The 27,103-nt window shown below is 46.9% G+C and overlaps 1 protein-coding gene across 1 annotated transcript in view; it reads left to right on the forward strand.

The window, feature by feature from the left end:
* The window catches only part of MDGA2 (MAM domain containing glycosylphosphatidylinositol anchor 2), a gene marked incomplete at its 5' end in the record, with an annotated part of 215,453 nt that overhangs the window by 65,631 nt on the left and 122,719 nt on the right, over positions 1 to 27,103 (forward strand). Inside the window, one exon of the mRNA XM_030452508.1 lies at positions 9,877 to 10,146. Coding sequence (XP_030308368.1) covers positions 9,877 to 10,146 — 270 coding nt within the window. The remainder of the gene's footprint in view (positions 1 to 9,876; positions 10,147 to 27,103) is intronic.

Raw genomic sequence — 27,103 nt, forward strand, 5'->3', positions numbered from 1 at the left:
CAAAGACTGTGTCCAGCTGAGAAAAAATCTGAAATCTAATCCCATGCTCTGCTTTATTTCTGCCCTGCACCTCCCCTCTGGGCTTCCCTGCAACCTCAGGGTTTTCTGGTTTGAAAGCTGTGCCCCTGGACAAACCAACTTTGTGCTTTACTCAACTTTTAAGCTTCTTTATTTCTTTTTTTATTTAGGGGAGAATGGGAAAAAAAGTGTTTTTTTAAAACTCTTCCCAAGCAGCATCTTCAGATGAATGACTGACTCCTGGGGGCACAGACACCCCAGCCTCAAGGCAAGGCACACAGGCTGCTGGCTCTCTCCAAACAGCTGCCCTGGGTTGGGTAGATGCCCATCTGAATTTAGACAGGTCCAGGTGCTTTTGTGAAGCTGAGAACCTTAAAATATACTTGAAATACTGAAATCTGCCCTGGGGTTGTGTTACTTCAGTAAGCCCTAGAATCACGGAGTGGTTTGGGTGGGAAGGAACCTTTAAAGGTCATCTAATCCATCCCCCTGCAGTGAGCAAGGGCACCTTGAGCCTTTAACATCAGAGCCATGCACAGAGCCATGGTTTAAATTCTATTAATTCGTTAAAAAATGAAAGGAAACATGCCTGAAATTATTAGAAGTAAACTCCTTTGCCTTTATTTTCTCTCTCCCCCCCTGCAATTGGTGGAATTTCAAGGGCAATGGAAACATGGGAACAAGACCAAGGAACAGAAACACATAAGGTTGATAGGTGTGGTGAGCACATCTGCTTTATGTCCCTAAAACCACAAAGGGGTTTAGCACTGGAAGCTGTTCCAGTTGGAGTGTGATGCTGCACTCTGTGTTCAGCTCACATCCAGCACCTGAAGGAGACCCCACTGAAGTTCAGAGCTCTACATGGTTGGTTGCTACTGGGCATTTGGACATTTTTCCGAAAGACATTTGGACAGGGAGGGTGATTGAGCTCTGGCACAGATTGTCCTGAGAGGTTGTGGAACCTCCAGATGTTCACAAACTGTCTGGACATGACTCTGGGCAAAGAAACCCAGTTTGAGTAGGGGGTTGGACCCGAAGAACTGGAGGTGGTGGCCTGAAGCTGCCCCAGGGGAGGTTTAGACTGGATTTTAGGGAGAATTTCTTTCCTGAGAGAGCAGTCAAGTGCTGGAAAGGGCTGCCCAGGAGGTGATGGAGTCACCAGCCCTGCAGGGATTTAAAACTGTGCAGATGAGGCACTTCAGGACATGCTCTGGTGGGTGATACAGGTACTGATATATAGATATAGATATAGATATAGATATAGATATAGATATAGATATAGATATAGATATAGATATAGATATAGATATAGATATAGATATATTTTACTGGGGGAGATGGTGAGAGGTGGACATGGTGATCTTAGAGGACTTTTCCAACTGTGACCATTGTGTTTCCTCCAGAGGTGCCTCCAACCTCAACCATCCTGTGATAGATTCTGGTGCTAAGCCTGCAGAGAGCTCATGTTGGAGGGTGGTGCAGAATTTTTCTCCCTTGGCTTTGCTGGAGAACTCCTTGCTAAGACAAAAGTGAACCTGCTCCAGGAGGCCTTGCCCTGGAGTACCTTTTCCTGGCTAGAATAGTTGTCTGATTTGTGAGACCAACAAATAGGACTGTCAGAAGGTTCTGACACTGTCAGTAGCAGCAGGGAGGGAAAAGCAGAGAGAAGGGTCTCTGAAACTGATTCTCATTGAGGTTTGTTTTGTTTTGAGTTTTTCTGGGGTGCTGCTTTTATTTTATTCTCTTCTCTTTCCATTTTTAGGGACAATTGGTGAAAAGACAGGACCCACCATTCTGCTGCACACTGGAACAGTGTGGTCAATAAAAAGTTTCTTTTTACCCTGTAATTTAAAATCCAGCCCTCAGCTGGGAATTATAATCTCTCTTTTTTTAAACTTTACTCAGTAAATAAGTATAATGAAGCTTCCAGCCCAACAGGGGCCTCAGATGTTCTCTTTTTCTGCTCTGACTTGAAAGGGACTATTCATAATGTGGATAGTGAGGAGTACATGCATTGTATTCCATCGAGGAATCATGGCTGTGAATTAAATGGATGCACACACACACACACATGTATAAACGAAAATGTAATTCAATTATCTTCCATTATTTCAGCCCTGCATATGAAATAATCCAGAAAACTGGAGGAAATAATGTCTTTTCATTTTTATTCCTCACAGATGAGTGCATTGTCAAGGACATGACTTCCTGCCTCTATTTTGATATTGCTATTAAAGTATTAGTTTTCTTTTTGCATTTCCAGTAATCCCTAAAGCCAGCTGTGACATTTTCACATACCCAGTCTAAATACATATATTTGTCTCCCTGTGATGATAACACTCATGGCCATCAGATTTTTTTTTTTCCTGTGTGCTGTGTCACGGCCGTCTCTTCCTCTTCCCAGTGCAGTCTCAGCCTCAGACACCCACCCCAGGCAGCCCTGGAGCCTCTGCTGCTCTCAACTTCAGTATCATAGAAGGGCTGAGCTTGGAAGGGACCTTAGAAACCATCTCTTCCAACCTCCCTTCCATGCTCCAAGCCTCATCCAACCTGGCCTTGAACACCTCCAGGGAGGGGGCAGCCACAGCTTCTCTGGGCAATCTGTTCCAGAGTCTCAGCACCCTCCTGCTGAAGAACTTCTTCCTCAGCTCCAGCCTGAACCTCTTCTCCTGCACTTTCCATCCATTTCCCCTTCTCCTTTCCCTGGACACTGAGGAAAAGTCCCTCTGCAGCCTTCCTGGAGGTTCCCTTCAGGTACTGGAAGGCAGCTCTAAGGTCCCCCTGGAGTCTTCTCTTCTCCAGGCTGAACAATCCCAGCTCCTCAGCCTCTCCTTCTGCCAGAACTGCTCCAGCCCCTGGATCAGGGATCAGCTTTGTGGCCTCCTCTGGACTCATCCCAACAGATCTGTGTCCTTCCTGTGCTGGGGAACTGGGAGCAGGATTTGAGGAGGGGACTCACAAGTGCAGAGTAGGGGGGGAGCATCACCTCTCTTGCTCTTCTGGCAACACTCCTCTTGATGCCTCCTAGGATAGATTTGGCCCCTTGAACTTGAGTGCACTGCTGGCTCATGTTGAGCTTCTCATCTGTGTTGGATCATTGATTAGAAGATGTTTCCCCTGTCCCTGCCTGTGATCCCATGGCAGCTCTGATTAAACTGGAAGCTTTTGGTGTAGAGCGAGGCTGTGAATGTCGAAGATGCTCAGTGAACTGATTTTGTTAGGGGTGTAACTTAAGGTCTTAGTGGTGACTCAGTGCCTGCTAGCTTTGTGCTGAGAAGCTTTTGCCCTGGTCATTAATCAAACCCAGTGAGTGTTACATGCTCTGTGAGGATTGGTGTATGTTGTAGCCACAGTTTATGATTAATCTCCCATCCCTGTGATGTCGGTGCCGAACTCGTCTCGTGCGCCCACGTTAAAACTGGGTGGAAAAAAAACCTGCTGCAGTTCTGATTTAAATTCTCTGTCTTGACTTGAGTAGCAGGGATGTGTGTTGTGACCCTGTTCACTTCCAACAGCACTTCCTCATGTGTCCTGCTGAGCTGACAGCCAGGCTTCTGCACTGCTCTGAAATACAGGGGAGGCAGCAGCACTACTTTACCATGAAGCCTCAGAATTGAAGTCACTTTTTTTTTTTAAAAAAAAAAGGATGCAGCTGCAATGTGAATGGGGACCTGAACAGTTTCCCTCGTCATGAGTAGTGCCTTGTTCTTTGTGGGGAAGAGCTCACAGTGGCACTGCAGCTTGCTTTGTCCCCTGGCAAACCGACCATGACTTTGAAATGTGGGCCTGGCGCTCAGAAACCCTGATTTCTAAAGGGCAGCAAAGATGCAGGGTTCTTTTGAACACTGAGGGGTTGCAAAGATGATGTTTGGAAAGCTTCTTCCAGGCACTCATCCGTGGAAATATTTACCAAAGCTTGTTATTTTATTTATTGGTTTTTTTTTTTCTGGTGAATTTTATTATTCCTATCGGGAGTGGGGAGAAAGTTGGGTTGAGTCTCTGCTGGTGCTGGGGTGGAGGTTCTGCCTGGGAGATATTTTCCTTGCCAAACGTGGATAGCCCAGCATTTATAGGATCATAGAATGGGTGATGTTGGGAGGGAGCTGAGAGCTCATCTGCTCCAAGCTCCCTGCCATGCCCAGGGACACCTCTCATCCAGCCCAGGTTGCTCCAAGCCTCATCCAACCTGGCCTTGAACACCTCCAGGGAGAGGGCAGCCACAGCTTCTCTGGGCAATCTGTTCCAGAGTCTCAGCACCCTCCTGCTGAAGAACTTCTTCCTCAGCTCCAGCCTGAACCTCTTCTCCTGCACTTTCCATCCATTTCCCCTTCTCCTCTCCCTGGACACTGAGGAAAAGTCCCTCTGCAGCCTTCCTGGAGGTTCCTTTCAGGTACTGGAAGGCAGCTCTAAGGTCCCCCTGGAGTCTTCTCTTCTCCAGGCTGAACAATCCCAGCTCCTCAGCCTTTCCTTGCAGATTCATCTCATGAATCCTGATTGCTGGTAGTCTTTTATAAGACACCTCAGGCGTGGTGAAGCTTTTCAGGGTGATAATAATAGAGTCCATTTACTATTGACCCCTTTTGGCAGGGATGTTTTTGTTACATTAGAAATTTGGTATAAATTTCATCCCCTGGGCACCTCCTGTATCTCTCTCAGTTTTGGTAAGGAACAGTTGTGTTGGTTCTGATGCTAAGCTTTCTAAACCAGTGCTGAACATTATTTGAAACTATAAAATCCATCACTCTTCAGCTCTGTGTGAAGCTGAGGCCATCAGTCCTGGGTGTCTGTGCATGTGTCTGCAGGGCCTGAGCTCTGAGATGGTTTTGTGATGTGAACAGATGGAGTTCTTGGGGCTATTAGGAAAAAAGTGAAAAAATTCAGACTATTTAGTTTGGAGGAGAGATGAATAGGAGGGGAGAGAGCAGAAATAAATAAATTAGGCAATGTGATGTTAAACCAAATACAGAAGAATGCAGAAGAGAAAACATATCCTTACTTTTCAATGGGATTTTGAGGAGCCTGTCCTTGGTGCAGGAATTCTGTTTAGCAGAGAAATTTTCAGGGCTGGTGCAGGTGCACAACTTTTCTTTTGACCACGTGTGTACCTGATGAGTTCTGGGACTTTCAAGCACCTGTACTTTCAATGCCTTTCACACAAGAACAGCCCTGTGTAAATGTGGTGACCAGCCAAGGACCTTGCTTGGTGAATCTGAAGTTTGTAAAAAAAACCTGATAAAACCCAGATTAGAGGCACGAATATACACACTGCAATGGGAATGTTTTCAAATGACCATGGCTGAGACCACGTGATAGGTTTTTGATGTAAGGATGGGAAGGTCTTCTCAAGCCTCCCAAAGCTTGGGTTGCCTTGCTGGGACTTGCAAGGACAGAAGGTGCAGAATGTCAGTGCTGGCTCCAGCCTTGTTTTGGGGGAGCAGAGTGGGCTGGAGGAGTGGGAAGGAGCTTGGCTCATGATTGTATTTCTTCTCCCACTGTAAGTGTGGAAACTTTTAGGTGAAACTTGGAGGCTGCAGCCAGACTCCCTAGAGCAATATTGCCAGTAAAGGCTCATGTCACACTTGGGTCAGGAATACACAGCTGGATGTACTAGTTTCTGAAAGTGTCATTTTAATAAGAGTCAGAGCTTTTTGGGGAAGTCTTTTATCTCCTCTTCCTTCCGACTTAATTTGGTGATTTCCTTCTATCTGAGCAGAGATCCCAGCTTGAGCTGGGGCTGCAGTGTGGGGCTCCTGGCTGGAGTTGAATCATGGTAGATGCTTTACAAATGCAAAGGATGTATAAACACATCCATTCTCCTTCCGAATCAGATCTCATGCCTGTCTTTAACAAAAGCCAGTGGGGAACATTTTAGTAGAGTGCATAAAAAGAGTGCAGTCAACAGATCTCTGATAGGCTGCCCTCCCCTTCCAGACATAAAAAACATTTGATGCCCTGAAGCATGGGTTTCAATAATCCTTCAACAATGTTTTGGTGTAATCATCATCAACTATCATAATTGCCCTGGATCATCTTGTCATCTTTGCAAATGCCTGCCTCATTTTTTAATCAGGATGGACCAAAATAAAACTGTGTGGTGGTGGATTGCACCAGTCAGATTTACACTGGGTATCGTGTTTAGCCCCAGGAGTTTTAAAAATAAATAGAGGAGACCACAAATCCATTTTAGAAAGAGGGTTAGACCAATATTTCAGTTTTCTCAAAGTGGAAGGATCAAAGAGGATTTGTGAAACTGGGATCCAAGGGAGGTCAACACAAGGATATTGTTAGCAATGGCTCTTTCTGCCCATTCCCATCTGTAGGTACCTGATGCAGTTGTAAATCCTCATCCTAAAGCTGGGCTTGAGCTACATCTTGCCTGTCAGGACTGAACTAATTTTGGGGCTCTGTCTGTGGTCAGCAAGGAGGGACAGGTAGCAAGGGGAAGGTTCTTGCTAGCAGATAGCTTAAGGAAGATCAGAGGACTCATCCTTTGGCAGTACCTCTTGTCATTGAAACAGGAGTGTGAGCTCCATCTCCCTAGCTCAGATACAAACTAGGCCTAAATTGTGTCTGGTTTGGGCAGATGTTTGCTCAGAACATCTGGAAGAGAGCTTCTGAGTAAGCCTGGGCAGCCTAGGTCAGGGCTTGCTGTCCCTCCTATTCTGTGGGGTTTGGTTGTGGTGCCTTCATTACCCTTTCCTCCTTCTCTTTTTCTCTCTCTTCTCTTTGCTGAGACAAGAGGGCAGAGCCATGAGGAGAAACCATGAGGCTCCAGCTTGTGTTTGGCCCATGAGTTGCTGACCATCACCTTTCCCCATCCCCAGACAGAAGGGACCTCAAGGAGCATTATAGAATCCCGGACTGGTTTGGGTTGGGAGGGACTTTAAAGCTCCTCCATCCCCATCCCCTGCCATGGTCAGGGACACCTTATCAAGTTGCACAAGGCTCCATCCAACCTGGGCTGAGGCACTTAGGGATCATCAGGTCCAACCTTTCTAGGTTTCTTACACTAAAGTGATCCTTGAGGTGCCTTCCAGCCTGGTGTTCCCTAAATCTGTGATGTCCCTGGGAGTGCTCCCTGAGATGGGCGAGCACGAGGGTGACAGATGAAGGGCAAACTCCAAGTGTCCACCAGGAAACTTCCAATCACTCCATTCCTAGGCCAGAACCTGGAAGTGTCCAAGTGCCAATGGATCAGGTAGAACCCATTTTATCTTCAGTTGCACTGTGAAGGTGAAAATCAGAGGTTCCAAGTTCCTGATGCACTGAGATACAGTGCAGGGGATGAATTAAGCTTCCAGCAGAGAAATATCAAAATAATAGCTGGTTCTTGTTGTATTCACAACAGGGATTTGACCCTTTGTATTGTACACGGAGTTTTATTTGCTGGAACCTTAACACCCTGTCTCAGTGTCTTCATCATCTTTGCTTTCAATCAGGCTTTTAATAGGGGTGGGTGAGTGCCTTGCTGAATTTGGGTTTGTTTGCCTGGTGGGATAGGTTGTGCTTAAGTGAAACGTGTGGTGTAAGCCAAGAGGAACTGCTGTGCACAAACACTGATGTTCATGTGCTTACTGTTTTGAGTGCTGTGATGAAAAGGATGTGTCACAGGCTTTTTATCCCATCAGCTGCTGCCTTTGTGTCTCTACCTGAAGGGTGGCAAAGGGGCCCCTTTCATCTGGAAGATTAGAAGGCCATTATGGGAGACAGCACCACCAGGTTAGGTTGATGTTGCTGGAGCTTTCATCTTTTGTCCTACGTTTTTGAAGTGTTATTTGTGGTTCTCTTGTTCCCTGTCTCCTGGCTTGGTGATCAGTGCCAGGCTGAACTGTTCAGGAAAAATCATTTACACTCAGGAGGGAGAGAGGAAAAGGGGCCAGGTGAGTGCTCCCCCCCCCAGCTGGTGATGCCCTACAGGTCTGGAGCTCAGTTCTGGATCCCCTCCTGCTTCCTTGGCCTGAGCAAACTCCACTTATGGGACATCATTCCATCCTGAAACAGGACTCAGTGTCCCCTTTCCCACCTCTAGTCCCTAAACTGGATGATGCATCAGCTGATGGGAGGATAAGAGGTCAGGATAAGGAGCAAAGAGACCCAGTGGGCAGTGCTGGCTTGGTTTCTCCCTCTGCTTTCGGCCACACACCCAGTTTTGTCCCCTTAAGATGGTTTCAGGAACCCAGGAATTTATACTGGGAAGTATCAGCAGGGTCCTGAGCTGGGAGGAGCTGGAAGAGGGGACCTTGCTTGTAAACTTCTGGTCTCTCAAAGTGGTTCCCCAGCTGGGGGTTGGTTACCACTTCTTTTCCATGCTAGGACAGGTTCTGAATGCAGAGAAAGCCAATTCCTCTTGGGGGGAACTGCAAATAAAGGAAACTCTTATTTTATCATTGATAAAATACTCTTGTATTTGCCTGTAGTGATTAGTGTGTGTGCCTTTCATATTGAAATAAGATTCATCTCTAAAGCAGGAATTTATCTCTGTAATAACGAGGGCAGGAATATGATTTTTGGATGTAACAGTTTTTTCCTTTCATTTTTTATCATCACATTTTCTGGTTTCTTTGCCTAGCATTTTAATCCTTCTCCTTTATGCCTGTTTATTTAGGATTTCTTCTTTTTCTGTACTAGCAAACTGCAATTAAATATTGGCTTATTGCTTACATGGTTTGGTGTATGCTTTGCAGCAAAGCCTGAACCCAGCAAGGGTGGATCCCTCACCAGGAATGACAGCTCAGATTACAATTATTTTTTTTTTTAATATATTCCAGCATCTCAAGTAGATTGCTGTGCCCTATCCCTTTATAGTGACCACTTCTGCTTTTATATCACATGCAGATATTTCATGGGGAAAAAAAAAAAGCAAAGATTGGATGATTGGAAGATTCAGATTGGATGTCAGGAAGAATTCCATCACTGAAAGGGATCTCAGGCACTGCCCAGGCTGCCCAGGAGTCCCCATCATCCCTGGAGGGGTTTCAGAGTGGGATGGACACAGTGCGTGGGGATGGGGTTTAGGGAAATTCTTGTCAGGTTATGGTTGGACTTAATGATTTTGGAGATCTTTCCCAACCAAGGTGATTCTGTGAAAAGAGGGAAGAAGAGAGAATGTAATTGAATCATTTGCTTCTCCCTTCTGAGAGCAGCAGCAGCAGCATCTTTCCATGAGCATCTTTCCAGTGTTTGGTTGGGCTGGTCCTGCCCACACAAAGGTCCCTCAAGGTGTCTGCCCCTGGCTGGTGTTTGGGAGTCAGAAGGGACCCAGGTCTGCACCTCTCCTGCCTCTCTGGGAGGAGATGGAGCTGTGGCCACCCTGGTGCTGGTGCTGAGCTCTGCAGGTTGCACAAGGGATAAAAGCATCTGTCTGGAGCTGTCACTTTCTTGGTGTGCAAGGAGATGTTGTCCCCTGGGGGATGACTCTCCCTGGTTCAACAGACCTGGCTCAGACTCTACAAACCCACCTCAGCAGGTAGCTGAGTCCCAAGGAGTTCATCAGGATGGATTGAGGAGAAGAACATCATTTCCATGCCCAGTCAGAAGATTTTGACTTCTTCCTTCCTTCCAGGGTTTAAAACCCAGCATGCTGGAGCCCATCCCACACATCAGATGTCACCTCCCTGGCACAGCCACAGGGCTGTCAGTACAGAAACCCTCATCTGTGGTTTGACAGCAAGGTGAAAGATGGTGATGAGTAGGGTGAGAAAAGTGGTGTTGGGGGGAGCATCAGGGTGGGGAGCACCCTTCTTGGAGGTCATGTTAAGATGCAGTTGTTGGATCTCGGTTGGCTTGAGTTGGCTTCTCAAGACTGAGCAATAAATCCCCAGCCATAGCCCCACTCAATCTCCCCCTTCTCTTTTGCAGCATCCCCTTCAATAAAGCTTCTGGTGGATGACCCCATCGTGGTGAACCCTGGAGAAGCCATCACCTTGGTCTGTGTGACAACAGGAGGGGAGCCAGCCCCCAGCCTGACCTGGGTGAGGTCTGCTGGGCTCCTGCCCGACAAGACGGTGCTGAATGGGGGCACACTGACCATCCCTGCCATCCTGCCTGAAGATGCTGGCACCTACAGCTGCATTGCCAACAACAACGTGGGAAACCCTGCAAAAAAGTCCACCAACATCATCGTGAGAGGTAAGCTCTGCCTTGGAGGAGAAATTGAATTCTCACCTGATGGAATCGCTGTGTCCGCGTAGTGTGGGGTCCTGTGCTTCCAAACCCGTGTCCTGCTCATTCCTAATGATGGGTGAGGTGAATTAGGGTTGGCTTCTTGGCTTATGGTAAGCAGTGACTCTTCTGCTGGGCTCAAACCCTGGAATAAAGGTTGCCTGGTCCCATTCTGTACTTTGGAGTTCTCCCAGCCAGGCTGGAGACAACTGAATCACAGAATCATTGGTGCTGGAAGGGAGCTCTGAGGTCCCCAAGCCCAGCCTGTGACCTGTCACCACCCCATGGCACTCAGTGCCACATCAGCCTCTCCTGAAACACCTCCAGGGATGGTGACTCCAGCACTGCCCTGGGCATCCATCCCAGGGTCTGATCACCCTCTCCATGAGGAATTGCTTCCTGAGATCCAACCCAAACCTCCCCTGGAGCAGCTTCAGGCCATGGGCTCTCCTCTGTCACTCATTGCCCAACCCTCACCTGACCACAACCTCTCTGCAAGTGTGGAGAATGAGAAGATCCCCCCTGAGTCTCCTGTGAACACCCCCAGTCCCTCAGCCTCTTCCCATCAGACTTTCCCCCTGGTCCCTTCACAGCCTCCTTGGACCCTCCCTCTCTCTGTGCCCCCTCAGTGTCCCTCTTGAAGTGGGTTCAAGCCCCTCAATCTCCTTCTTCAAGTGAGGGGCCCAGAACTGTTCAGAGCACTGGAGGTGAAGCCTCCCCAGGGGTGAATTCCATCCCTGGTCCCTCTGGCCACACCATTCCTAATTGAAGCCAGGATGCTGGTGGCCAGATGTCACTGTGTCCCCTGTGCTGAGCCCCTGCACTCACTGCCTGATGCATCCTGAGCTCCTGGAGATGTCAGTACCTGCTTCAGCCTTTTCTTCCCCCCCCCTCAGCTGCAGGGGACCTGAGGGGCACTGTGCATGCTGTGAATCTGCTCCCTGGGTAGGAGCTTTAGATTAGTGCCTGGGCTTTAATTACACCTAATAGCAGGATAAACTTCTGTCCTGGAGGAAGGAGAAGAGGGCTGGAGGAGCAATCCCTGCCAGGTGGAGAGGAGCTCTCCCTCCCCAGTTGTTTGTCACTTTCTGGCACGTGGTTGGTTTGGAGAAGAGCTGGATGGGCTGATAGGCAGCCTCAGAGTGGATTCATCTACCTGAACCCACCAGTTCATCTGAAACTAATTTTCTTATCATCTCATGGGGGAGTGGAGCTGCAACATAAACCCCCACGCTGTGGGAACTTGAAATAATAGCATGTGATTGATCACCCTCAGGAGGAAGGGCTGTGCAAAGAGCCAGTGGGGTGGATATTTGATGAGAGCCGTAACCCCTCTCCACTTCTTATTGCCCAGCATCTCATCCTCTGCAGCAGGATGAGGAATTTGAATCTATTTCTGTTCCAGGGGGTCAGGGTATTGCATCAGCCTGGGTCTGCAGGAGCATGGCAGATAAAACTAATAAAATTAGGTTTGTTTCTAATCTTGGGATTCCATTTGAATTTCTGACACTTGGCTGAGGGGTTTGGGGTTTTTTTTGTTTGTTTTTTTTTTGTTGTCCAGAGGCAAAAGCAGTCTAGTTGGAGGAATGGTGATTTGCTGTGATTTCTGATGGGGATGAGGTGGGGCAGGGGAGACCCGAGTGAAACACTCAGAATAAGGCCAGGGAGAGGGAAGGTTTTGTGTCAGAGAAGCCTCAATATCTTCATTGACCCAGCAGACAGCACCAGAAAGCCCAGAGAAAAAGCCAAAGTCCCTGGCTCCCTGCAGACACAGATTTCATGAGTCACAGCACAATAATAATAATAATATGCCCTCACATTTTTATTTATAGAAGCTGTGCCTAGGAGATGCCTGGGAGCTGCAAGTTGTTGAACACAATAGCATGAAAGTGTTTTGAGGTGTCTTTTTTTTTTCTTTTTCTCTGTTAATTCTGAGCAGGGATCACCAGGAGAAACAACCCATTAAATAAAAGAAGCCCCAGCTCCCTTCTAGCCCCAGAGCCTTGCTACTTATTATGGTTTTCCTCTTATTTCTGTTAAAGAATTGATTTTCAGGAAAAAGAAAAAAAAAAAAAAGATATTTTTATTCCAGTCTTGGTTGATTTATCTTTCCTACAAGTGATGCTGAGTTTAGCAGTGAAATCTGAGAGAAATTCCTACCAGGGGTTTGAATTTACTTCGTGTGTCTGTAGCTCATTCCTTCTCTCATCTCTTTGCTGTTGTTGGTGTGTAGCAGGATTCTCCCACCAGCTGAGGAGGAAGGAGTGTTTATTTGAAATAGCAACAAAGCCTTGCAGGAGAAGTATTTAATAAATGGAGTTCACATCTTCTGTCAGGTGGACTACCAGGCTCAGGACTAGACAATAATCCCCCTAATCTTACCCAGAATGTAAAATTGTCTGAAGGCATCAGCAGGGCTGAGATGGAATTTATTCTGTCAAAATTGCCTGAAATTTCAGTGTGTCTATCTGAACCTGACTTGGTTGTATGGGATCCATCCCATTGATGCTTCCTTTACCTCCTGCAGCTCTTTTTTTATTCTTTTTTAATTTTTTTCCTGGACACTGCCCTGTCCTTGTGGCTCCCAGCCCACCCCTCCTGACTTCAAACCCCTTGTAGGTGATGCCGTGTTGCTGCCAAGCATCAGAGCATCATCTAAAACCAGAGGGGAAAGAAATAAAAAATAAATAAAGGAGTGGCAAAATTAATTTCAGCCTTTTTGAAAGTCAGAAATTATCAGGATCAAAGGATTTAGGCAGTAGAGGCAATGGATGAGTGGGTTTAAAGAGCAGGTTCAGGCACTGAGGTGGCTTCAGGTCAGCTCTGTGCTCCTCCAGCAAACTGCTCCAGGACTCTGAAATCAGAGGTGGGGATAAATCCAGTAAATATATATGGGAATATCTATCACCTGAGATAGATGGTGCCAGCTCTGCCCATGTGGAAGTGCTGAGTAATGTGTGTTCTCCATTTCTCCAGGGTGTAAGTAATTAGTAATATTCGTTCTTTGCTTCTCCAAGCTGTAAGTGAGTGGTTTCTGCAGTTGCCATGGGAGGGAGTGGTGGGACAGGTGATGCCACCAATGGTTTTGGTGCTTTGTTTGCCATTTGGTAGCTCCCAGGATTTAGCTGGAAAATGCAGGAGGGTGTAGTATGTTCTCTGGACTTCTCCTGTTACTTGGTTTCCTCCTCTCAGTTTCCTCCTCCTCCACTGAGCACTGGCACAGAAGGAAATGTTTATTCTTAAAATATAAAAACTAAACAGACTAAAGCTGCAAGGAGCCCATGTAGTCAGAAACATATTTGGATTTTTCCACCCCACTTTGTCTTTTCCCCCCCTCTTTTGACCTGTATAACTTTAGACTAATTGTAAATCCTTCCAACAACACCAGGTTTGGATGAACACTGATCCTTTGCAGAACAAAGGAGGAGACTCCTTGTACTCTGCCTCCTTATACCTGCAGATGAAGGCTCCTCCTTTAAGGATGCTCCTTTCCTGAAGCAGTTGTAAGCTGCAAGCTCTGCTCTCTTTGTCCCTTTCAGCTCTCAGATAACACTGATGAAAGTTTTGCTGCCCTGCTAAGGGGATGCAAAATACTTCATTCCAGCCAAGGCATTTCCATTCATCAAGGTGCCTTGGGTCAAAGCAGAGCAAGAAGAGCTGCTCTCTCATCTCAGCAAAGCTGGCTGCTCCCCAGTTCTAATTGTGAAAGTTTTTTTCTAAGTATTTTCTTTAGATTAATGAGTTCTTTAAATGATTGCAAGTCTGCTCACATTGAGAGTGTTGCTGAGTGTTCTCATCAGGGGCATCTTCACATCCTGCTCTCAGACTGCTGATTAGAACAGCTTCCCATAACAGATTTCTAGATAAAACCATTAGAAAGCAGAAGCAGCTCTAAGGGAATCTTCACTCCCCTTTTTCTAGTAAGACTTGATGTTCTTCTCCTCTTTAAAATAATAATAATGTAAAAAAAGCTCTCTCCAGTACCAAATCCAACACACTGCCTCTGGAGAAACAAAGCTCCTGACAACCCCCAGGCCTGATGTGTGTATTTTCTGCTGTGCTTGCTTGGGGGATGTTCTGGTTTTCTGACTTTTCCCTGGTGGAACAAAGCAAAAAAAATGATAAAAAGATGTTGCTCTGATGCAATGGAAATAAATCATCATAAAGGCCAGAAGGGGGGAAGTCTGGTGCACTTATTTCAGGGTTCTTTCCTGTCCAAAATGTTTTTGTTAATTTGCTTCAATTTGTCCTGAATTTGTCCCTCTCTACCTATGTTGGCCCCAATTAGAGGTAAATGATAATCAGTCTCCCCAGGGGAATACTTAAAATAAGAAGTGAACACACACACACACACTTTTGCCTTCATATCAAATGCAAACCCTTGTTTAATCACAGCCCTTGGGCCACCAGACTTGGAGATGTGGGAACTTCTTCAGGTCCCATCCAGACACAGCTCTGCTGAGAGGATTCTGCAGAATGTGAGGAGCTCGTTGTGTCCTGCAGGGGCTGCATAAAAGCAGGAAGGTGATGAGAGCACAGAGATTTGGGGTGGCAATTGGAGATGTCAGAAGAGGTAGGAATGAAAATAATCTTGTGTCTGTGGCCTCTGGAAAATTACACATTTCCAACATGAGTCAGAATTAGGAGAGCATGGAGGAACAAATGCTTCAAAGGAGAAAATGAAGATGAAATCTCTCTCTAGCTGCTGTATATCAGGGAAGAATTAAAGGCTTTTGATGGTGAAGAGTGTAAGGGGGATCCTCCATCCAGCAAGAAAGCAAAGATGCTGGGGAGCATCTTGGAAGGACATCAGGCTGGGAAGCAGAGAGCCAGAGAAATCTACAACTCCTGAAACATCTTTTCCCCGTATCTGAATTTAAAACAAGCTCCCTGGGGTTTATCAGATCTTCAGATCAATTGTTTTTTTACCCAACGTGTTCATTCCCACCTGACACAGACAGAGGGGTTGATGCCCATCAGCTGCTGGTAGGGAGCAGCTCCAAGAGGAGGCATCTTCCAGGGCTTGCAGCAGCATCCAGCATGATGGCTCCAAGAGAAGACACCTCCAGTTGTTGTCTGGCATCAGAACATTGCTGTGGGATTGCAGTCTCATGGCTGGGTCCCTAAAACACTTGGAGACCAAGAGTGTGGCCAGCAAAACTAAAAGAAAAGCTAATCACAGCTCAGTCCTTCCTGCAGAGCTGACAGATAATGTTCATGTGAAATATCTCTTCAGCTGAAAAAGGCTTTACAATAATCCTAAAATCCCAGAGTGTCAGGTGGGAAGGGCCCCCAAGGCCCATCTGCTCCAACCCTTCTCATCTTCTTGTTTCTCTGAGATGTCTCAGCACCCCCTGGAGCTGAGACTTCCAACTTTCCAGAGTGGGGGAATCCACCCCTTCCCCTGGGAGACCATTCCAAGCTCTGACTGTCCTCATGGGGAAACATTTTCCTCTGGTGTCCAATGGGAATCTGCCCAGGAGCAACTTGTGCCCATTGCCCCTTGTCTTGTCCATGGGACTCCTTGTCCATAGGGAGTCTCCAGCTGCTCTGGACCCCCCTTGAAGTCCTGGATCATGGGCAGGAGCTCTCCCCTCAGCCTTCTCTTCTCCAGCTGAACAGACCCAGTTTTCTCAGCCTCTCCCCAAACGAGGCTGAGGTGTAAGGGTGTCAGCAGGCACCATGTCCCCACCAACTCCTTCCCTTCCCTAAGTAAATCCCTTTGTCTCTTCCATGTTGCTGCAACATTTTTTCTTTAGTGCCAGCTGCCTCTGCCTCTGTGAACTTTTTCCTTCTCTGCAGAGGAACCCCAGTGCCTGGTGTTAATTTTTCAAAGGGGTGGGATTCCCTGTCAGCTTAAATATAAAATAATAATTCTTAAATGACCTCTGCTCAACATTAGCACAAAAGCTTTTTGCTGAACAAAAAGCACGCTGGGGAAATGCATTTTTAAGGCTGAGATTGCTTGGAAGTACCTACTCCATTATGCCTTTAAAAAAGGGATGTGAACTCTGTAGCAGTGACTGCTAAAAAGAAGGTTAAAGACAAAAAAAAAGATGCAGATGGTGAAATAAATGACATTTTTGTTGCTTTTGTAGGAGGCTTTTAAGAAAACCAGATAATCCTGTAATGTGGTGTTTTTGATGTCCATTGTTTCATACCTTTTAACCCCTCTGCTTTTCTATAATGTTTCTGTTTATCCCAGGACTGCCCCTTGTTGGCTTAGAGCAGTTGCTTGAAGGATGGAAATGAATCTGTCTGGTGACACATCAGCTGTCACCCCTCAGAGATCCTCAAATGCTGTTTATTGGAATGGGAGCAAGGCCCCCAGGGGCTGGTGCTGGGTGCCAGAACCAGAGGCAAGGATGCCAGGTTTTATCCCAAGGCTGGGAATTGGGGTTTGGCTGCATGGGTGGCAGCTCCCCAGCTGCTGGGTGCTGCCCAGGTGTCCATCCTTGTGATGCTGGGAGTGCTGGTTGGGGATGCCACGTGCTCCAGCATGCCAAGCCTAAAATGGTTTACTTTCCTAGCTGATGGATCTTTTTTCTCATCCATCCTTCTTTCCTCTCTCTCTGTATTCTGGGAATTCTCTATATTCAGCAGAATGATTGGCTCAGCACCCTGGAAGTGGCATTTCAGTGAGAGAAGGTTTTCTTCCTAGAAAACCTGATCCTCATGGGCCATCCCACCTATTGCCTGAGTCATAAGTTACCCGTGTGCTGTCCTAAAAATTTACAGCTCTAGAAATGAGCGTGTAAAAAAAAAAAGTTGAGCTTCAGAGTTTAGAAACTCCATTTATTTTTATCTCCTGCAATCCAGGCACAGGTGCTGCCTCCCAGCCTGGGGTGCATCACCAGTGAGGTTCTAAAATGGTTCCACAGAAAAATGTAGATGGTTTATTGGTTCTTCTGCCCTTCCATTAGGACTTCCCAGAATTCTTTTTTTTCTGTTGAGAAGTTTTATTTTTAAATATTGTTGTTGCTCTGCACAACACCCCATGGTGCCTGCTGGGCATGACACAGCTCTAAGGATGTAGCAGGAGGGATTTCAGGAGGAAATACTCATTTGATCTCCATCCTTCTGAGCCTTGCAGTGTGGCTGCCACATTCTTATTTTTTTTTTCAGTGTGGACAAGGGAAAAAAGTTATCACTGTTGGTTGGCATGAAATCATGGAGTACTAATTCATTATTGCTCTGCCCCATCCCTGGCAGTGTCTCAGCCCAGGTTGGATGGGGCTTGGAGCAACCTGGGCTGGTGGGAGGTGTCCCTGACCATGGCAGGGGGTGGCAATGGAGGAGCTTTAAGGTCCCTCCCAACCCAAACCAGTCTGTGAATCCATGATAAATATTTTTGGCAGGGGTTTGGTGTCATAGTTTAATATTTGATTAGATCTTGGCTGATGAATGCAAGAGAAGGTCTGTTTAACTTTAGCAACATTATCAATTGGGCAGGAAAAAAAAAATAAAAAAGAGTTTTTCAAAGTTTTTTCTCATCCTGAAGGGAAAGAAAGAGAAGAGAGAAGAAAGAACAGTGCACAGTGTTTGGTTCTGGTGCCTCCAAGATACTCTGATGACCTTGAAATGGGTTTCAAGGCTTTTTATGTTGCATTGGGCAGCTGTGAATGAGACTGGTAGGGCTCTGCCCAATCCAACAGATCAAGTTTTATAGGATCCCAATTAATTTTTGTGTCCCTGAACTGCAAAACAAACCCAAAGTGCTGAAGGGAACTGCATCCCAGGTTGGAACCAGGCCAGGCTCTGACTGAACCCTGCAGCAGGAGATGGGGCCAATCCCCTGTGGAAACCTTGGAAACTGGGGCTTTGCTGGAAGAAAGACAATTCCTGGGTGCTGAGTTTCATTTGCAGTGTGTGGGCACGGAGAAGGGTGAAGATTTGCAATAAATTACTTCTGAGCAGCCAGGAAAGGCTTCAGCAAGGCAGGGCTTTTATTTATTTATTTTATTTTATTTCTGACAGCTTTGGCAGAAGAATTAAACTTTACAAAGGCACTGGCCCTGGAAAACACCCAGCTGTAATGTTCAGAGGATTTATAATTTGTTTGGCATGTGCCCAGCCCACTGGGGATTGTGGCAGCTCCTCTGATGGCTTTAATTTATGTCCCAATTCTTTCCTGGCTTGGTGAGGAAGTTGTGGAGCTGCTGGGAGAGGGGCAGGAGGGGGACAGGGCAGCCAGGATCACCCACAGGACATGGGGAGATGTGATGGGCTGGGATGTTGTAGGAAATTTTTTTTTTCCCCCCCTTTTCTTCTGTTTGGAGCTTCAAAACTAAATGCCAGCTGCCAGCTTGTCACCTCTGCTTCTTGATCACCCTGCATTCAGTTTCTCCAGTTTCTCCCCCTGTACCCACCTTGATGAGCTGTCTGGAGTCACCATCTGCATCTCCCCAAGAGCAGAGATGAAAGCAGCTTTCCAGCAAGCAGCTGAGACAGGACACTCCAGGGTCTGTCCCCAGGTCAGCTTTCTCCTGGTGTGACATTCCTGGGTTTCCCAGGAGCCTGAAGGATGTGCTGGCTCCATCCCTGGGGAGTTTCAAGGCCTGAACAACCTGGGCTGAGCTCACACCTCGCCCTACTCCAAGCTCCTCCTGAGCTCCTTTCCATCCTGAATATTTCTGTGAACCTTCCCTGGTGATGCTTATTTCCCCTGAATTCTTCTAAAAGCAGTGAAAGGAGACCCCATGCTGTGCTTCACACACTTTGATCTTGGCTTCATTTGTTTCATGGATCAGGTTCTGAGCAACTCGTAAACTCAGTTCCTCATCATGACACAGAAGTCTGCAGCTCCCCTTCCTCCAGGAGAAAAACAGGGAAAAAATAGGAGCTAATTAACCAGAGCACACATGGAAAAAAAAACCAAACCCAAAAACCAACACCTGCCACACGGCATCTCCAGAATAATAAATCCTTTTCTTTCAGAAATTAGAAGAATTTATAAAAATAGAGGCAAAACCTGAAATCTCTTCACAGTATTTGCATTTAAATTGGAAACATGAATGCATCTGGCCTTGTAAGTGCCAAATAATTACTTGATATTAAGAAGTTTGGAGATGCTCTACTAGAAGATGCTTGACAACTTAATTGTTCTGATAGCTCCTCAGAGCTAAGGTTTTTAAGAAAAAAACCCTTTAAGCTCAAACCATGTTGACAGAAGCAAAATGAACTGTTGGTAAAAATGCTGAGAGTATCTGTCTTTTTTTTAGCAAGACTCTTCAAGTCTGTCTTTGGATAGGCAGGTGACTAAAGGCAATGTGCAGGCATCAGAATTTTGTCAAAATTCTTTTGCAGAGGCCTAAATACCCTGACTCAAGAAATGGGAATTCTGAAAAGATCCCAAGAAGATTTTGAGCAGTCTCCCCAAAGGCTCTGGGGATGTTTCTGTGGTTCTGAGTGGAGTTCTCCCACCAGGACAGGAATCAATCTGAATAACAGGGGACCAAATAGATGCAACTGCTGGCAAGACTTGGAGTATTTCACTCAAAACATACTGGGGGATGGTGGTGGGCAGGAGATGTTGAAAGATTGTCCCATCCAATGTCTTCCCACCCAGTTCTGTACTGCTGTAAGAGGAAAAGGTAACACCCATGGATGGATGTGAGGTGGTTGCTCTAGGACTTGATTTTCCAGGTCCTGTGAACTGGCTGGAAAACAAAGGACACCTTGGAAGATTTCCAGAATTTTGTGTTTTGAGGTGGTTTCTTGCTTTGGTTTCAAGAATGACCTGGGAGGGTGACTGTAAGGGACAGAAATGGGCACTGGGTTGGTCCATGTGGTGGAGCTTGCAGACCCTGCCAGGCCACATCTCCCAGGATTTGCTTTTGGAGACTCAGTTTCAACCCTCCTGGCAGAGGATGGCTTCTTGTCTGTGCTGCAGGGTGGTTCTCAAGAAGAGCAACAGTTGGATGGAATAAGATATTTCAACAGCTGTAGCCTTTTTTTTCCTTCTTATTTTTCACCCAAAAGTTACACCTTGCTCCAAACCCAAAGTCACCAAGACACCACAGGGTCCAATTTCCCCCCTACCTTGCCTGCAGATTGTTTGGCTGAAGCACATGTCTGAGTTGGATCTTAGGTATCTTTGGATGTGAAGCTTTTCTTCAGGTGGGGATGTGCCCATGGTGTTTGCAGGACGAAGGGTTCAGTCTGTAATTGCTTCTTCTGTTTGTCACTGAAATGTTCCATCTGTGGTGCCCTGGCAGTGCTGAGGATGATGGATGGAGGGATGAAGGCCATGGTGCTCCAGAGCAGCCCCAGATATCCGTGTCCAGAGCTGGTGTCCAGGCCACACAGATGGCACCATCCAGACCACTGTGGAGGGCTGAGATCTGCAAACTTCATTGCATGGAGTGGGCTTTTGCTCTTCTGGCTTAGAATTGAGCTAAAACTGCCTGAGTTTCTCTCTGTTGGTTTGTTTTCAAATGTTTTACTGGTTTACAGAAGTAAATTGGAGTGTTCAGTGTTCCTCGAGCACAAAATAATGTCAAAATGCATTTTAATGTGACAGAGTGAAGCTCGTTGGGTTGCCCTGTGATATTCACCAGTGAGAAAGATACTTTGGACAGTTGTTAAATTATCTCTGCTCAGCTTAGCTGATGGATAATGTCATTTAGGGCAAGGTCCTGGAGAGTACTGGAGGCAGTGCAGTCCATGGCTCAAATAAAAAAAGAGTTCCTATTTCTTTGGAGCTTATGATAGAAACTTCTATTGATTTTCTTGATATATTGGTAGACATTTTAATGAAGAAGAAACATTAGAAAAAGATTTTTTTTTTGAGTCGTTCTTGAGTGAGAATGGCTTTTTGTTTAGCACAGAGATCCATTTGTGCTGGGCTGTCACCTAAAACTAAATAATACACACTTCCCAAGGTGGGGAACTGGAGCAGATTCCTTTATTTGATAATTTCATTCAGCAAATCGTTCAGACAAACAGGTCTGAAACCCAGCCCAGTTGTGCAGATGCTGGATGACAGGCAGGTGTCCAGGAAAGCATCAGGAGGTTTTAGGATTTGTTATTTGGCTGCACTGCAAGGGAGGATGTGAGGATGGGCTCTGTCTCACAGGACAGCAGGGTTGCAGCCCCCCTGGTCAGATGTTGATCTGTTTCAGCTGAAACACAGATTTTTGGGGGGAGTGAAAAGAGATTTAGCACATTAGCCCAAGTTTCTGGTGCCTTTGCTTTGGTTCTTGGTATGGTAATCCAGCAAGGCTCAGGTGGCAGGGATGATGCCCCAGAGTAAGGAGAGAAGAAGTTGAAATTTGCCTTTTTTTTTTTGGTGTGTGAGGTTTGGAACAGATGATTTCAAGGGAGCATAAATAATTCAGGACTCCTGCAATAAAGCTTCACGTGAAGTACTTCTATACATTTTTACATGCCTTTAACAACAGCAAGCTGAGTAATTTCATATTTATCCCCCTTATTCTCAGTGATGGGATACTTGTGGTGTTCAAAAGAAGCCACCAAAGCAGGTCCAGGTGCTTACATATTAAATACATCCATTTGGTACATTGAGCTTGTGTTCTTAACCACCTGCTGCATTTATTTGTTCCTGAAATCCTCTATTTCAAGGCTGGCACCTTCCACCAGGACAGGCACAGCTGTGACTGACACCTGGGCAGCTGTCAGCCCAACCAGGGCACTGGGGGAAAGAAGTTGAGTTTTTCTTTTCCTCTACAAAGCCTGGGGAGCCAGCAGAGCCAAGGAGCCTGAGCCCCCGTGAGCAGAGTTCTGGAGATGTCCTGACAGAGCAGGAGAAAAGGCTCAGCTTTACCAACCCACTTCACAGATCTTTGAGGGAGTATCTAAAAATCTTTGCTGTGAGGCTGTAAATCTTTGGAATTGCAGCTGGGTGAAGGCAGGATTGCTTTGCCCATCTGTGAGGCTCAGAGGAGGTGGGGGAGCTGGTGATAAGACTTGCTTTACTCCCCACCTGCTTTCTATCTTTCTCTGAAGGGCCAATGAATCAGCCCAGGAATCATCTTTTGGTCCAAAGCTCACAGCAGTAACCTGGGGAGTTGTTTTTCTGGGCTTTTAAAGCAAGCAGCCTGTGTCTGGATGAACAGAGTGGAGTTTCTAGAGAATGAAGCTGGGGTTGGAGCTCAGCTTCTAAGCAAGCTGCTCAAACCCCCACCCCCCCAGTGTATCTTCTTGACTTGAAGTGGAACAGAAGCCAAAGCAAAGGGCTTAATGCAAAGCACAGAAGCTATGGAAGGACCATCCCTCACTCTCGTCAACTTTGGATCAGATCCTTGGTCTTCTCCTGGTTATCTCTCTGCTGGCCATTGGCCTTCCAGTCAAAGAGTCTGGCCAGGTGCCACAAACCTTTTCCTGCCTGTGCAAAAAAAATATTGAGGGGTTGGTAACATCTGAGCACTAGGGAAGGATTGCTGCCTTGCTTGGAACACAGAACCCCCAATGGGTTTGGAGGATCCTAGAAGTGAGCTGCATCTGGAGGTGGAAGCTTTGGTGTTTCCTTGGTCAAGGAAAGGCCCTGGAGTGCTGGAGCAGCTCCCTGGGAAGCCAGGCTGAGGGATTGGGGTTGTTCAGTCTGGAGAAGAGGAGGCTCCCAGGTGAGCTCAGAGCAACCTTCTAATATCTGAAGGGGCTACAAGAAAGCTGGGGGAGGGCTTTGGACATCGGGGGGTAGGGAGAGGAGAAGGGAAATAGGTTAAAACTTGGAGAGAAAGGGGAGATTGAGGTTGGACATGAGGAAGAAATTCTTGAATTTGAGGGTGGTGAGATGCTGGAACAAGGTGCCCAGAGAAGCTGTGGCTGCCCCATCCCTGGCAGTGTCTCAGCCCAGGTTGGATGGGGCTTGGAGCAACCTGGGCTGGTGGGAGGTGTCCCTGACCATGGCAGGGGGTGGGAAGGGAGGAGATTTAAGGTCCCTCCCAACCCAAGCCATTCTATGATTCCATGAAATGCCAGTTCTGGGTGCTTGGAAAGGAGTGTCAGGCTGGCTGCTGAGTTCCCCAAACCCCCAGAATGTGTTTGTGGTGCTCCCAGACACAGGCAGCCCATCAGGTCACGTTCTCACCTTGTGTCCTTCAAAACCCCTCATGACCCTTAGCAAAATGTGAAGGGGAACAACCAAAAGTAGCCAAAGCCACTTCTGGTGAGTGCACAGAGCTTGGGCCTCATGTGCAGCCGACTGCTCAAAGCTATAATCCATCATTTGCACATTTCTGCTCTTTAATGTCTCTGTGGTCATGGGGGCTTCACAGGGGCACAAACATCACCATGGAGCTGAGCATCCCCCCATGGGCTGCCCAGCTCAGGAAGTATCCATTGCCTCAGGGTTATGATGCCAAAGCCTGCAAAAGGTTTGCATATTGCAAACTGAAATTGTCAGGAAATACCTGCAAATAATAGCTGCAGAAATGGATGTTTCCAAGTGAAGGTGGAAAGCTGGGTGGTAAATTCTTAGCAGAACACTGGAAGTCCTCTGTACAGCATTTGCCATAAACCTTGGAGGAATGAAGCTGTCAGAGGTTTAAAAAACTTGGAAGAGGGAAAGAAAAAGGGGCAGCAGGTTGTCAGCAGTACTTTTAAAAGTATTTAAAAGTATCTTCACAAATTTTGGGGGGGGTTTCACCCAGAGGGCAGTTGAGCAATGGGAAAAGGTCCCCAGGAGAGTGGTCACAGCCCCAAACTTGCCTGAGTTCCAGAAGGGTTTGGATGATGCTCTCAGGCACATGGGGTGATCCTGGGGGTGCCCTACACAGGGACAGGAGTTGGGCTCCAGGATCCTCAGGGGTCCCTTCCAACTGGGCAGATTCTATGGAATTTTGTATTGGGAAAAAGTTATACTTTTTTTTTGCATTCAAAGCAGAGATAGTTCCAGTCAGCTTGAAGATTCAGTTAATGGAATATGGCATCTGGCAATCCTGCCAGACTCCCAAGGAAGAAATTGAAGTTGGCTGTGACTTCAAAGGCAATGCTTTGGGTTCTTCAGTGATCTGAAATACTTGGGTTTAATTCAGAACAGCTCTTAAGAAAAAAATATTTTTTCCCCTTTCTACTGCACCAACGTGAAATTTTGCCTAAGGAGAAAAAAAAAAAAAAATCAGTTTTGAAAATTTCCAGTGAGATGAAGAGCTTGGAGGAGAGGAGAATGAGGAGTGACCTCATTCATGGATAGAATTGTGTAAAGGGTGAGTGCCAGGAGGATGGAGCCAGGATCTGCTCAGTGGTGCCCAGGAGTAGGACAAGGAAGAGGTGTCTGTGTCCCTCCTCCCTCCTTCACTGCTTCCTGAAACAGAAATATTAATGAAGACAGAATGCCATAGTAATGGTATATATAGGATATAATGGAATTATGGAATATATTATGGCAGTGGTGTCTTGGGGGGCATCACCAAAAGTGTGTCCAGCAGATCCAGGGAGGTTCTGCTCCCCATCACCTCTGCACTGGTGAGACCACCTCTGGAATACTGGATCCAGTTTGGGACTCCCCAGTTGCAGAGAGACAGGGATCTGCTGGAGAGAGGCCAAGGGAGAGCTCTGAGGATGCTGAAGGGACTTGAGCATCTCTGCTGGGGAGAAAGAGTGAGAGCCCTGGGGGTGTTCAGCCTGGAGAAGAGAAGGCTGAGAGGGGATCTCTGAATGTCCATCAAGAGCTGAGGGGTGGGGGGCAAGAGGAAGGGGCCAATCTCTGTTCAGTGGTGCCCAGGAGTAGGACAAGGAATAATGGGGTGAAGGGAGAAGAGAGGAAGTTCCAGCTGAAGCTGAGGAGAAACTTCTCTGCTGGGAGGCTGAGGGAGCCCTGGCCCAGGCTGCCCGGAGAGGTTGTGGAGTCTCCTTCTCTGGAGCCTTTCCAACCCCCCCTGGATGTGTTCTGTGTGTCCTGCCCTGGGGGATCCTGCTGGGGCAGGGCTGGCACTGGAGCAGCTCCACAGCTCCCTCCCAACCCCTGACACTCTGGGATTTCTGTGTAGCAGGTGATGTGCTCACTTATGGGGTTTGATGCCTTTCATACAGCTGAAATGTGCACGTCAAGAAGTGGAGATTTTGCTGCATTGAAGGAGAAGTGTGGGGTGATGGGGATGAGGGTGGAAAAATCTGACTGCACCCATTGAATGCAAACAGACCCTGCCTGAGCTCCTGCAGTGCAGTTTGTGACTTTGAAATGTAATTAAGGAGGGAGGGCAAAGACAGTTTGTCAGGAGTTTGAGGTTGAAAATTGTTTCATCTCTATTTGATCACATCATGGTTCTTCAGGGCATCTTTGGAGAAAGATTGGCACTTTCCTGAGTCTCAGAGTGAAGTTCCAGACCCATTTGCTTCTATTTTGTAGCCCTGTTGGGTTGATTCTGGTCTGAAATCTGCTGGGACACAGCTTTGGTTAGGGTGTCTGCAGCATCACCTCCCAACATTTTGCTGGTTCCCCTTTTGTCTAACCCCAGAAAACCCCTTCAAATATTGCCTCAGGTGGACAGTGAGCTGGTAGTCAGGAAGTTTGCAGGATGTGAAGTGATGTGGAATCTCTTCAGCCTGGAGCAGAAGATCCAGGTTCAGTTTCCTCTTCTTCCAGAGAACTGAAGCTGCCCCTGGTCAGGATTTGGGGCAGGGGGTTTGTGCAGGTTGTACTGCAGCTTCTGGTGCTTTTCCATCCCTAGAAATGAATGGGGGAGCACAACCCCAGGAGCTTCACTGCTCTGAGAACCAACACACAAGTTTTGGGGTTGCCTCTGGGCCATATACCAAGGAGCTTGGCTCACAATCTGAGCAGCTGTGACATCTGGGACAGTTCTGGCCCTATTCCCAGGTCCTCCAGGTCCTCCAGCTCCACAGATCTGCAGCTCTCAGACATCTTTGGGCACCTGTAGGTGTTTTTTGGGGGGGCCACTGTCCAGGTCTGGAGAGTGATTTTCTTGGGCTTTGGTGACTTCCTAGACATTCCAAGATGGGCAGGTGAGCTGTAGAGATCAGTGTTTATTTGGATGCTGAGATTTGCTGATAAGTGTTTAATCATTTGTTAATTCTGGAAAGATGCTGTGGTTTTAAAATACTATTTTAATTTTTTTTTTATTGTTGATTTTGTTGGTGACAGAAGCAAATTCTGGTAGCTGTGGTGTTTGTGGAGTCTGGGAGAAGGGGTTTATGAAAACAGGACATTGACTTTGCACCATGGGCTGTAGTTACCCAGTTGTTGGCTTGTTTGCTGTGGGGCTTTTGTGGCTGTTCCTGGTGGATCCCAGGTGTGTGTTTGCTGGGCTTGAGAGGCATTTGAGGGAAGGGAGGAAGAAAGAAGCAGAGCAAAGAGTCTTGTCCCTTCATTTCAGAGTTTCTAACAACTGCCTAAACTTTTTCATAGAATCACAGAATCCTCATGGTTAGAAAGGACCTTTAGGATCATCCAGTCCAACCCTCAGTCCTACACCCCCTTAACCACTGAATCATCTCCCAAAACACTACATCTGCCCCTTTTTTGAACATCCCAGGGATGGTGACTCCACCACCTCCCTGAGCAGCCTCTTCCAATGCTTACCCACTCTTTTGATAAAGAGATTTTTCCTAATATCCAACCTGAACCTCCCCTGGTGCAACTTGAGCCTATTTCTTCTTGTCTTGCCCCATCACTGGGGAGCAGAGGCCAAACCCAGGTCCTTGCAGCCTCCTTGCAGGGAGCTGTGGAGATCAATGAGTTCTCCCCTCAACCTCCTCTTCTCCAGGCTCCTTTTTTTCCATGCAGTGCACTGAATCCCAGCCTTCCCCTCAGCTCCTTAATGTCACTTTCCTCTTAGACCTTGTCCCCCCTCTGTGGGGATGAGGCACTGCTGATGTGATCCCTGAAAGGAGAAACACTCAGAAATAAAAATAGTTTATTGAGGTTATTAGCAACTAATTCTAGTTGAAAGGTGCTGCTCATCATGCCTATTGTGAGCTCTTTTTTTCCTTTTTTCCCCTG

The sequence above is a fragment of the Calypte anna genome, chromosome 5A (genome assembly GCF_003957555.1).
Source record: "Calypte anna isolate BGI_N300 chromosome 5A, bCalAnn1_v1.p, whole genome shotgun sequence".
Taxonomy (NCBI): Eukaryota; Metazoa; Chordata; class Aves; order Apodiformes; family Trochilidae; genus Calypte; species Calypte anna.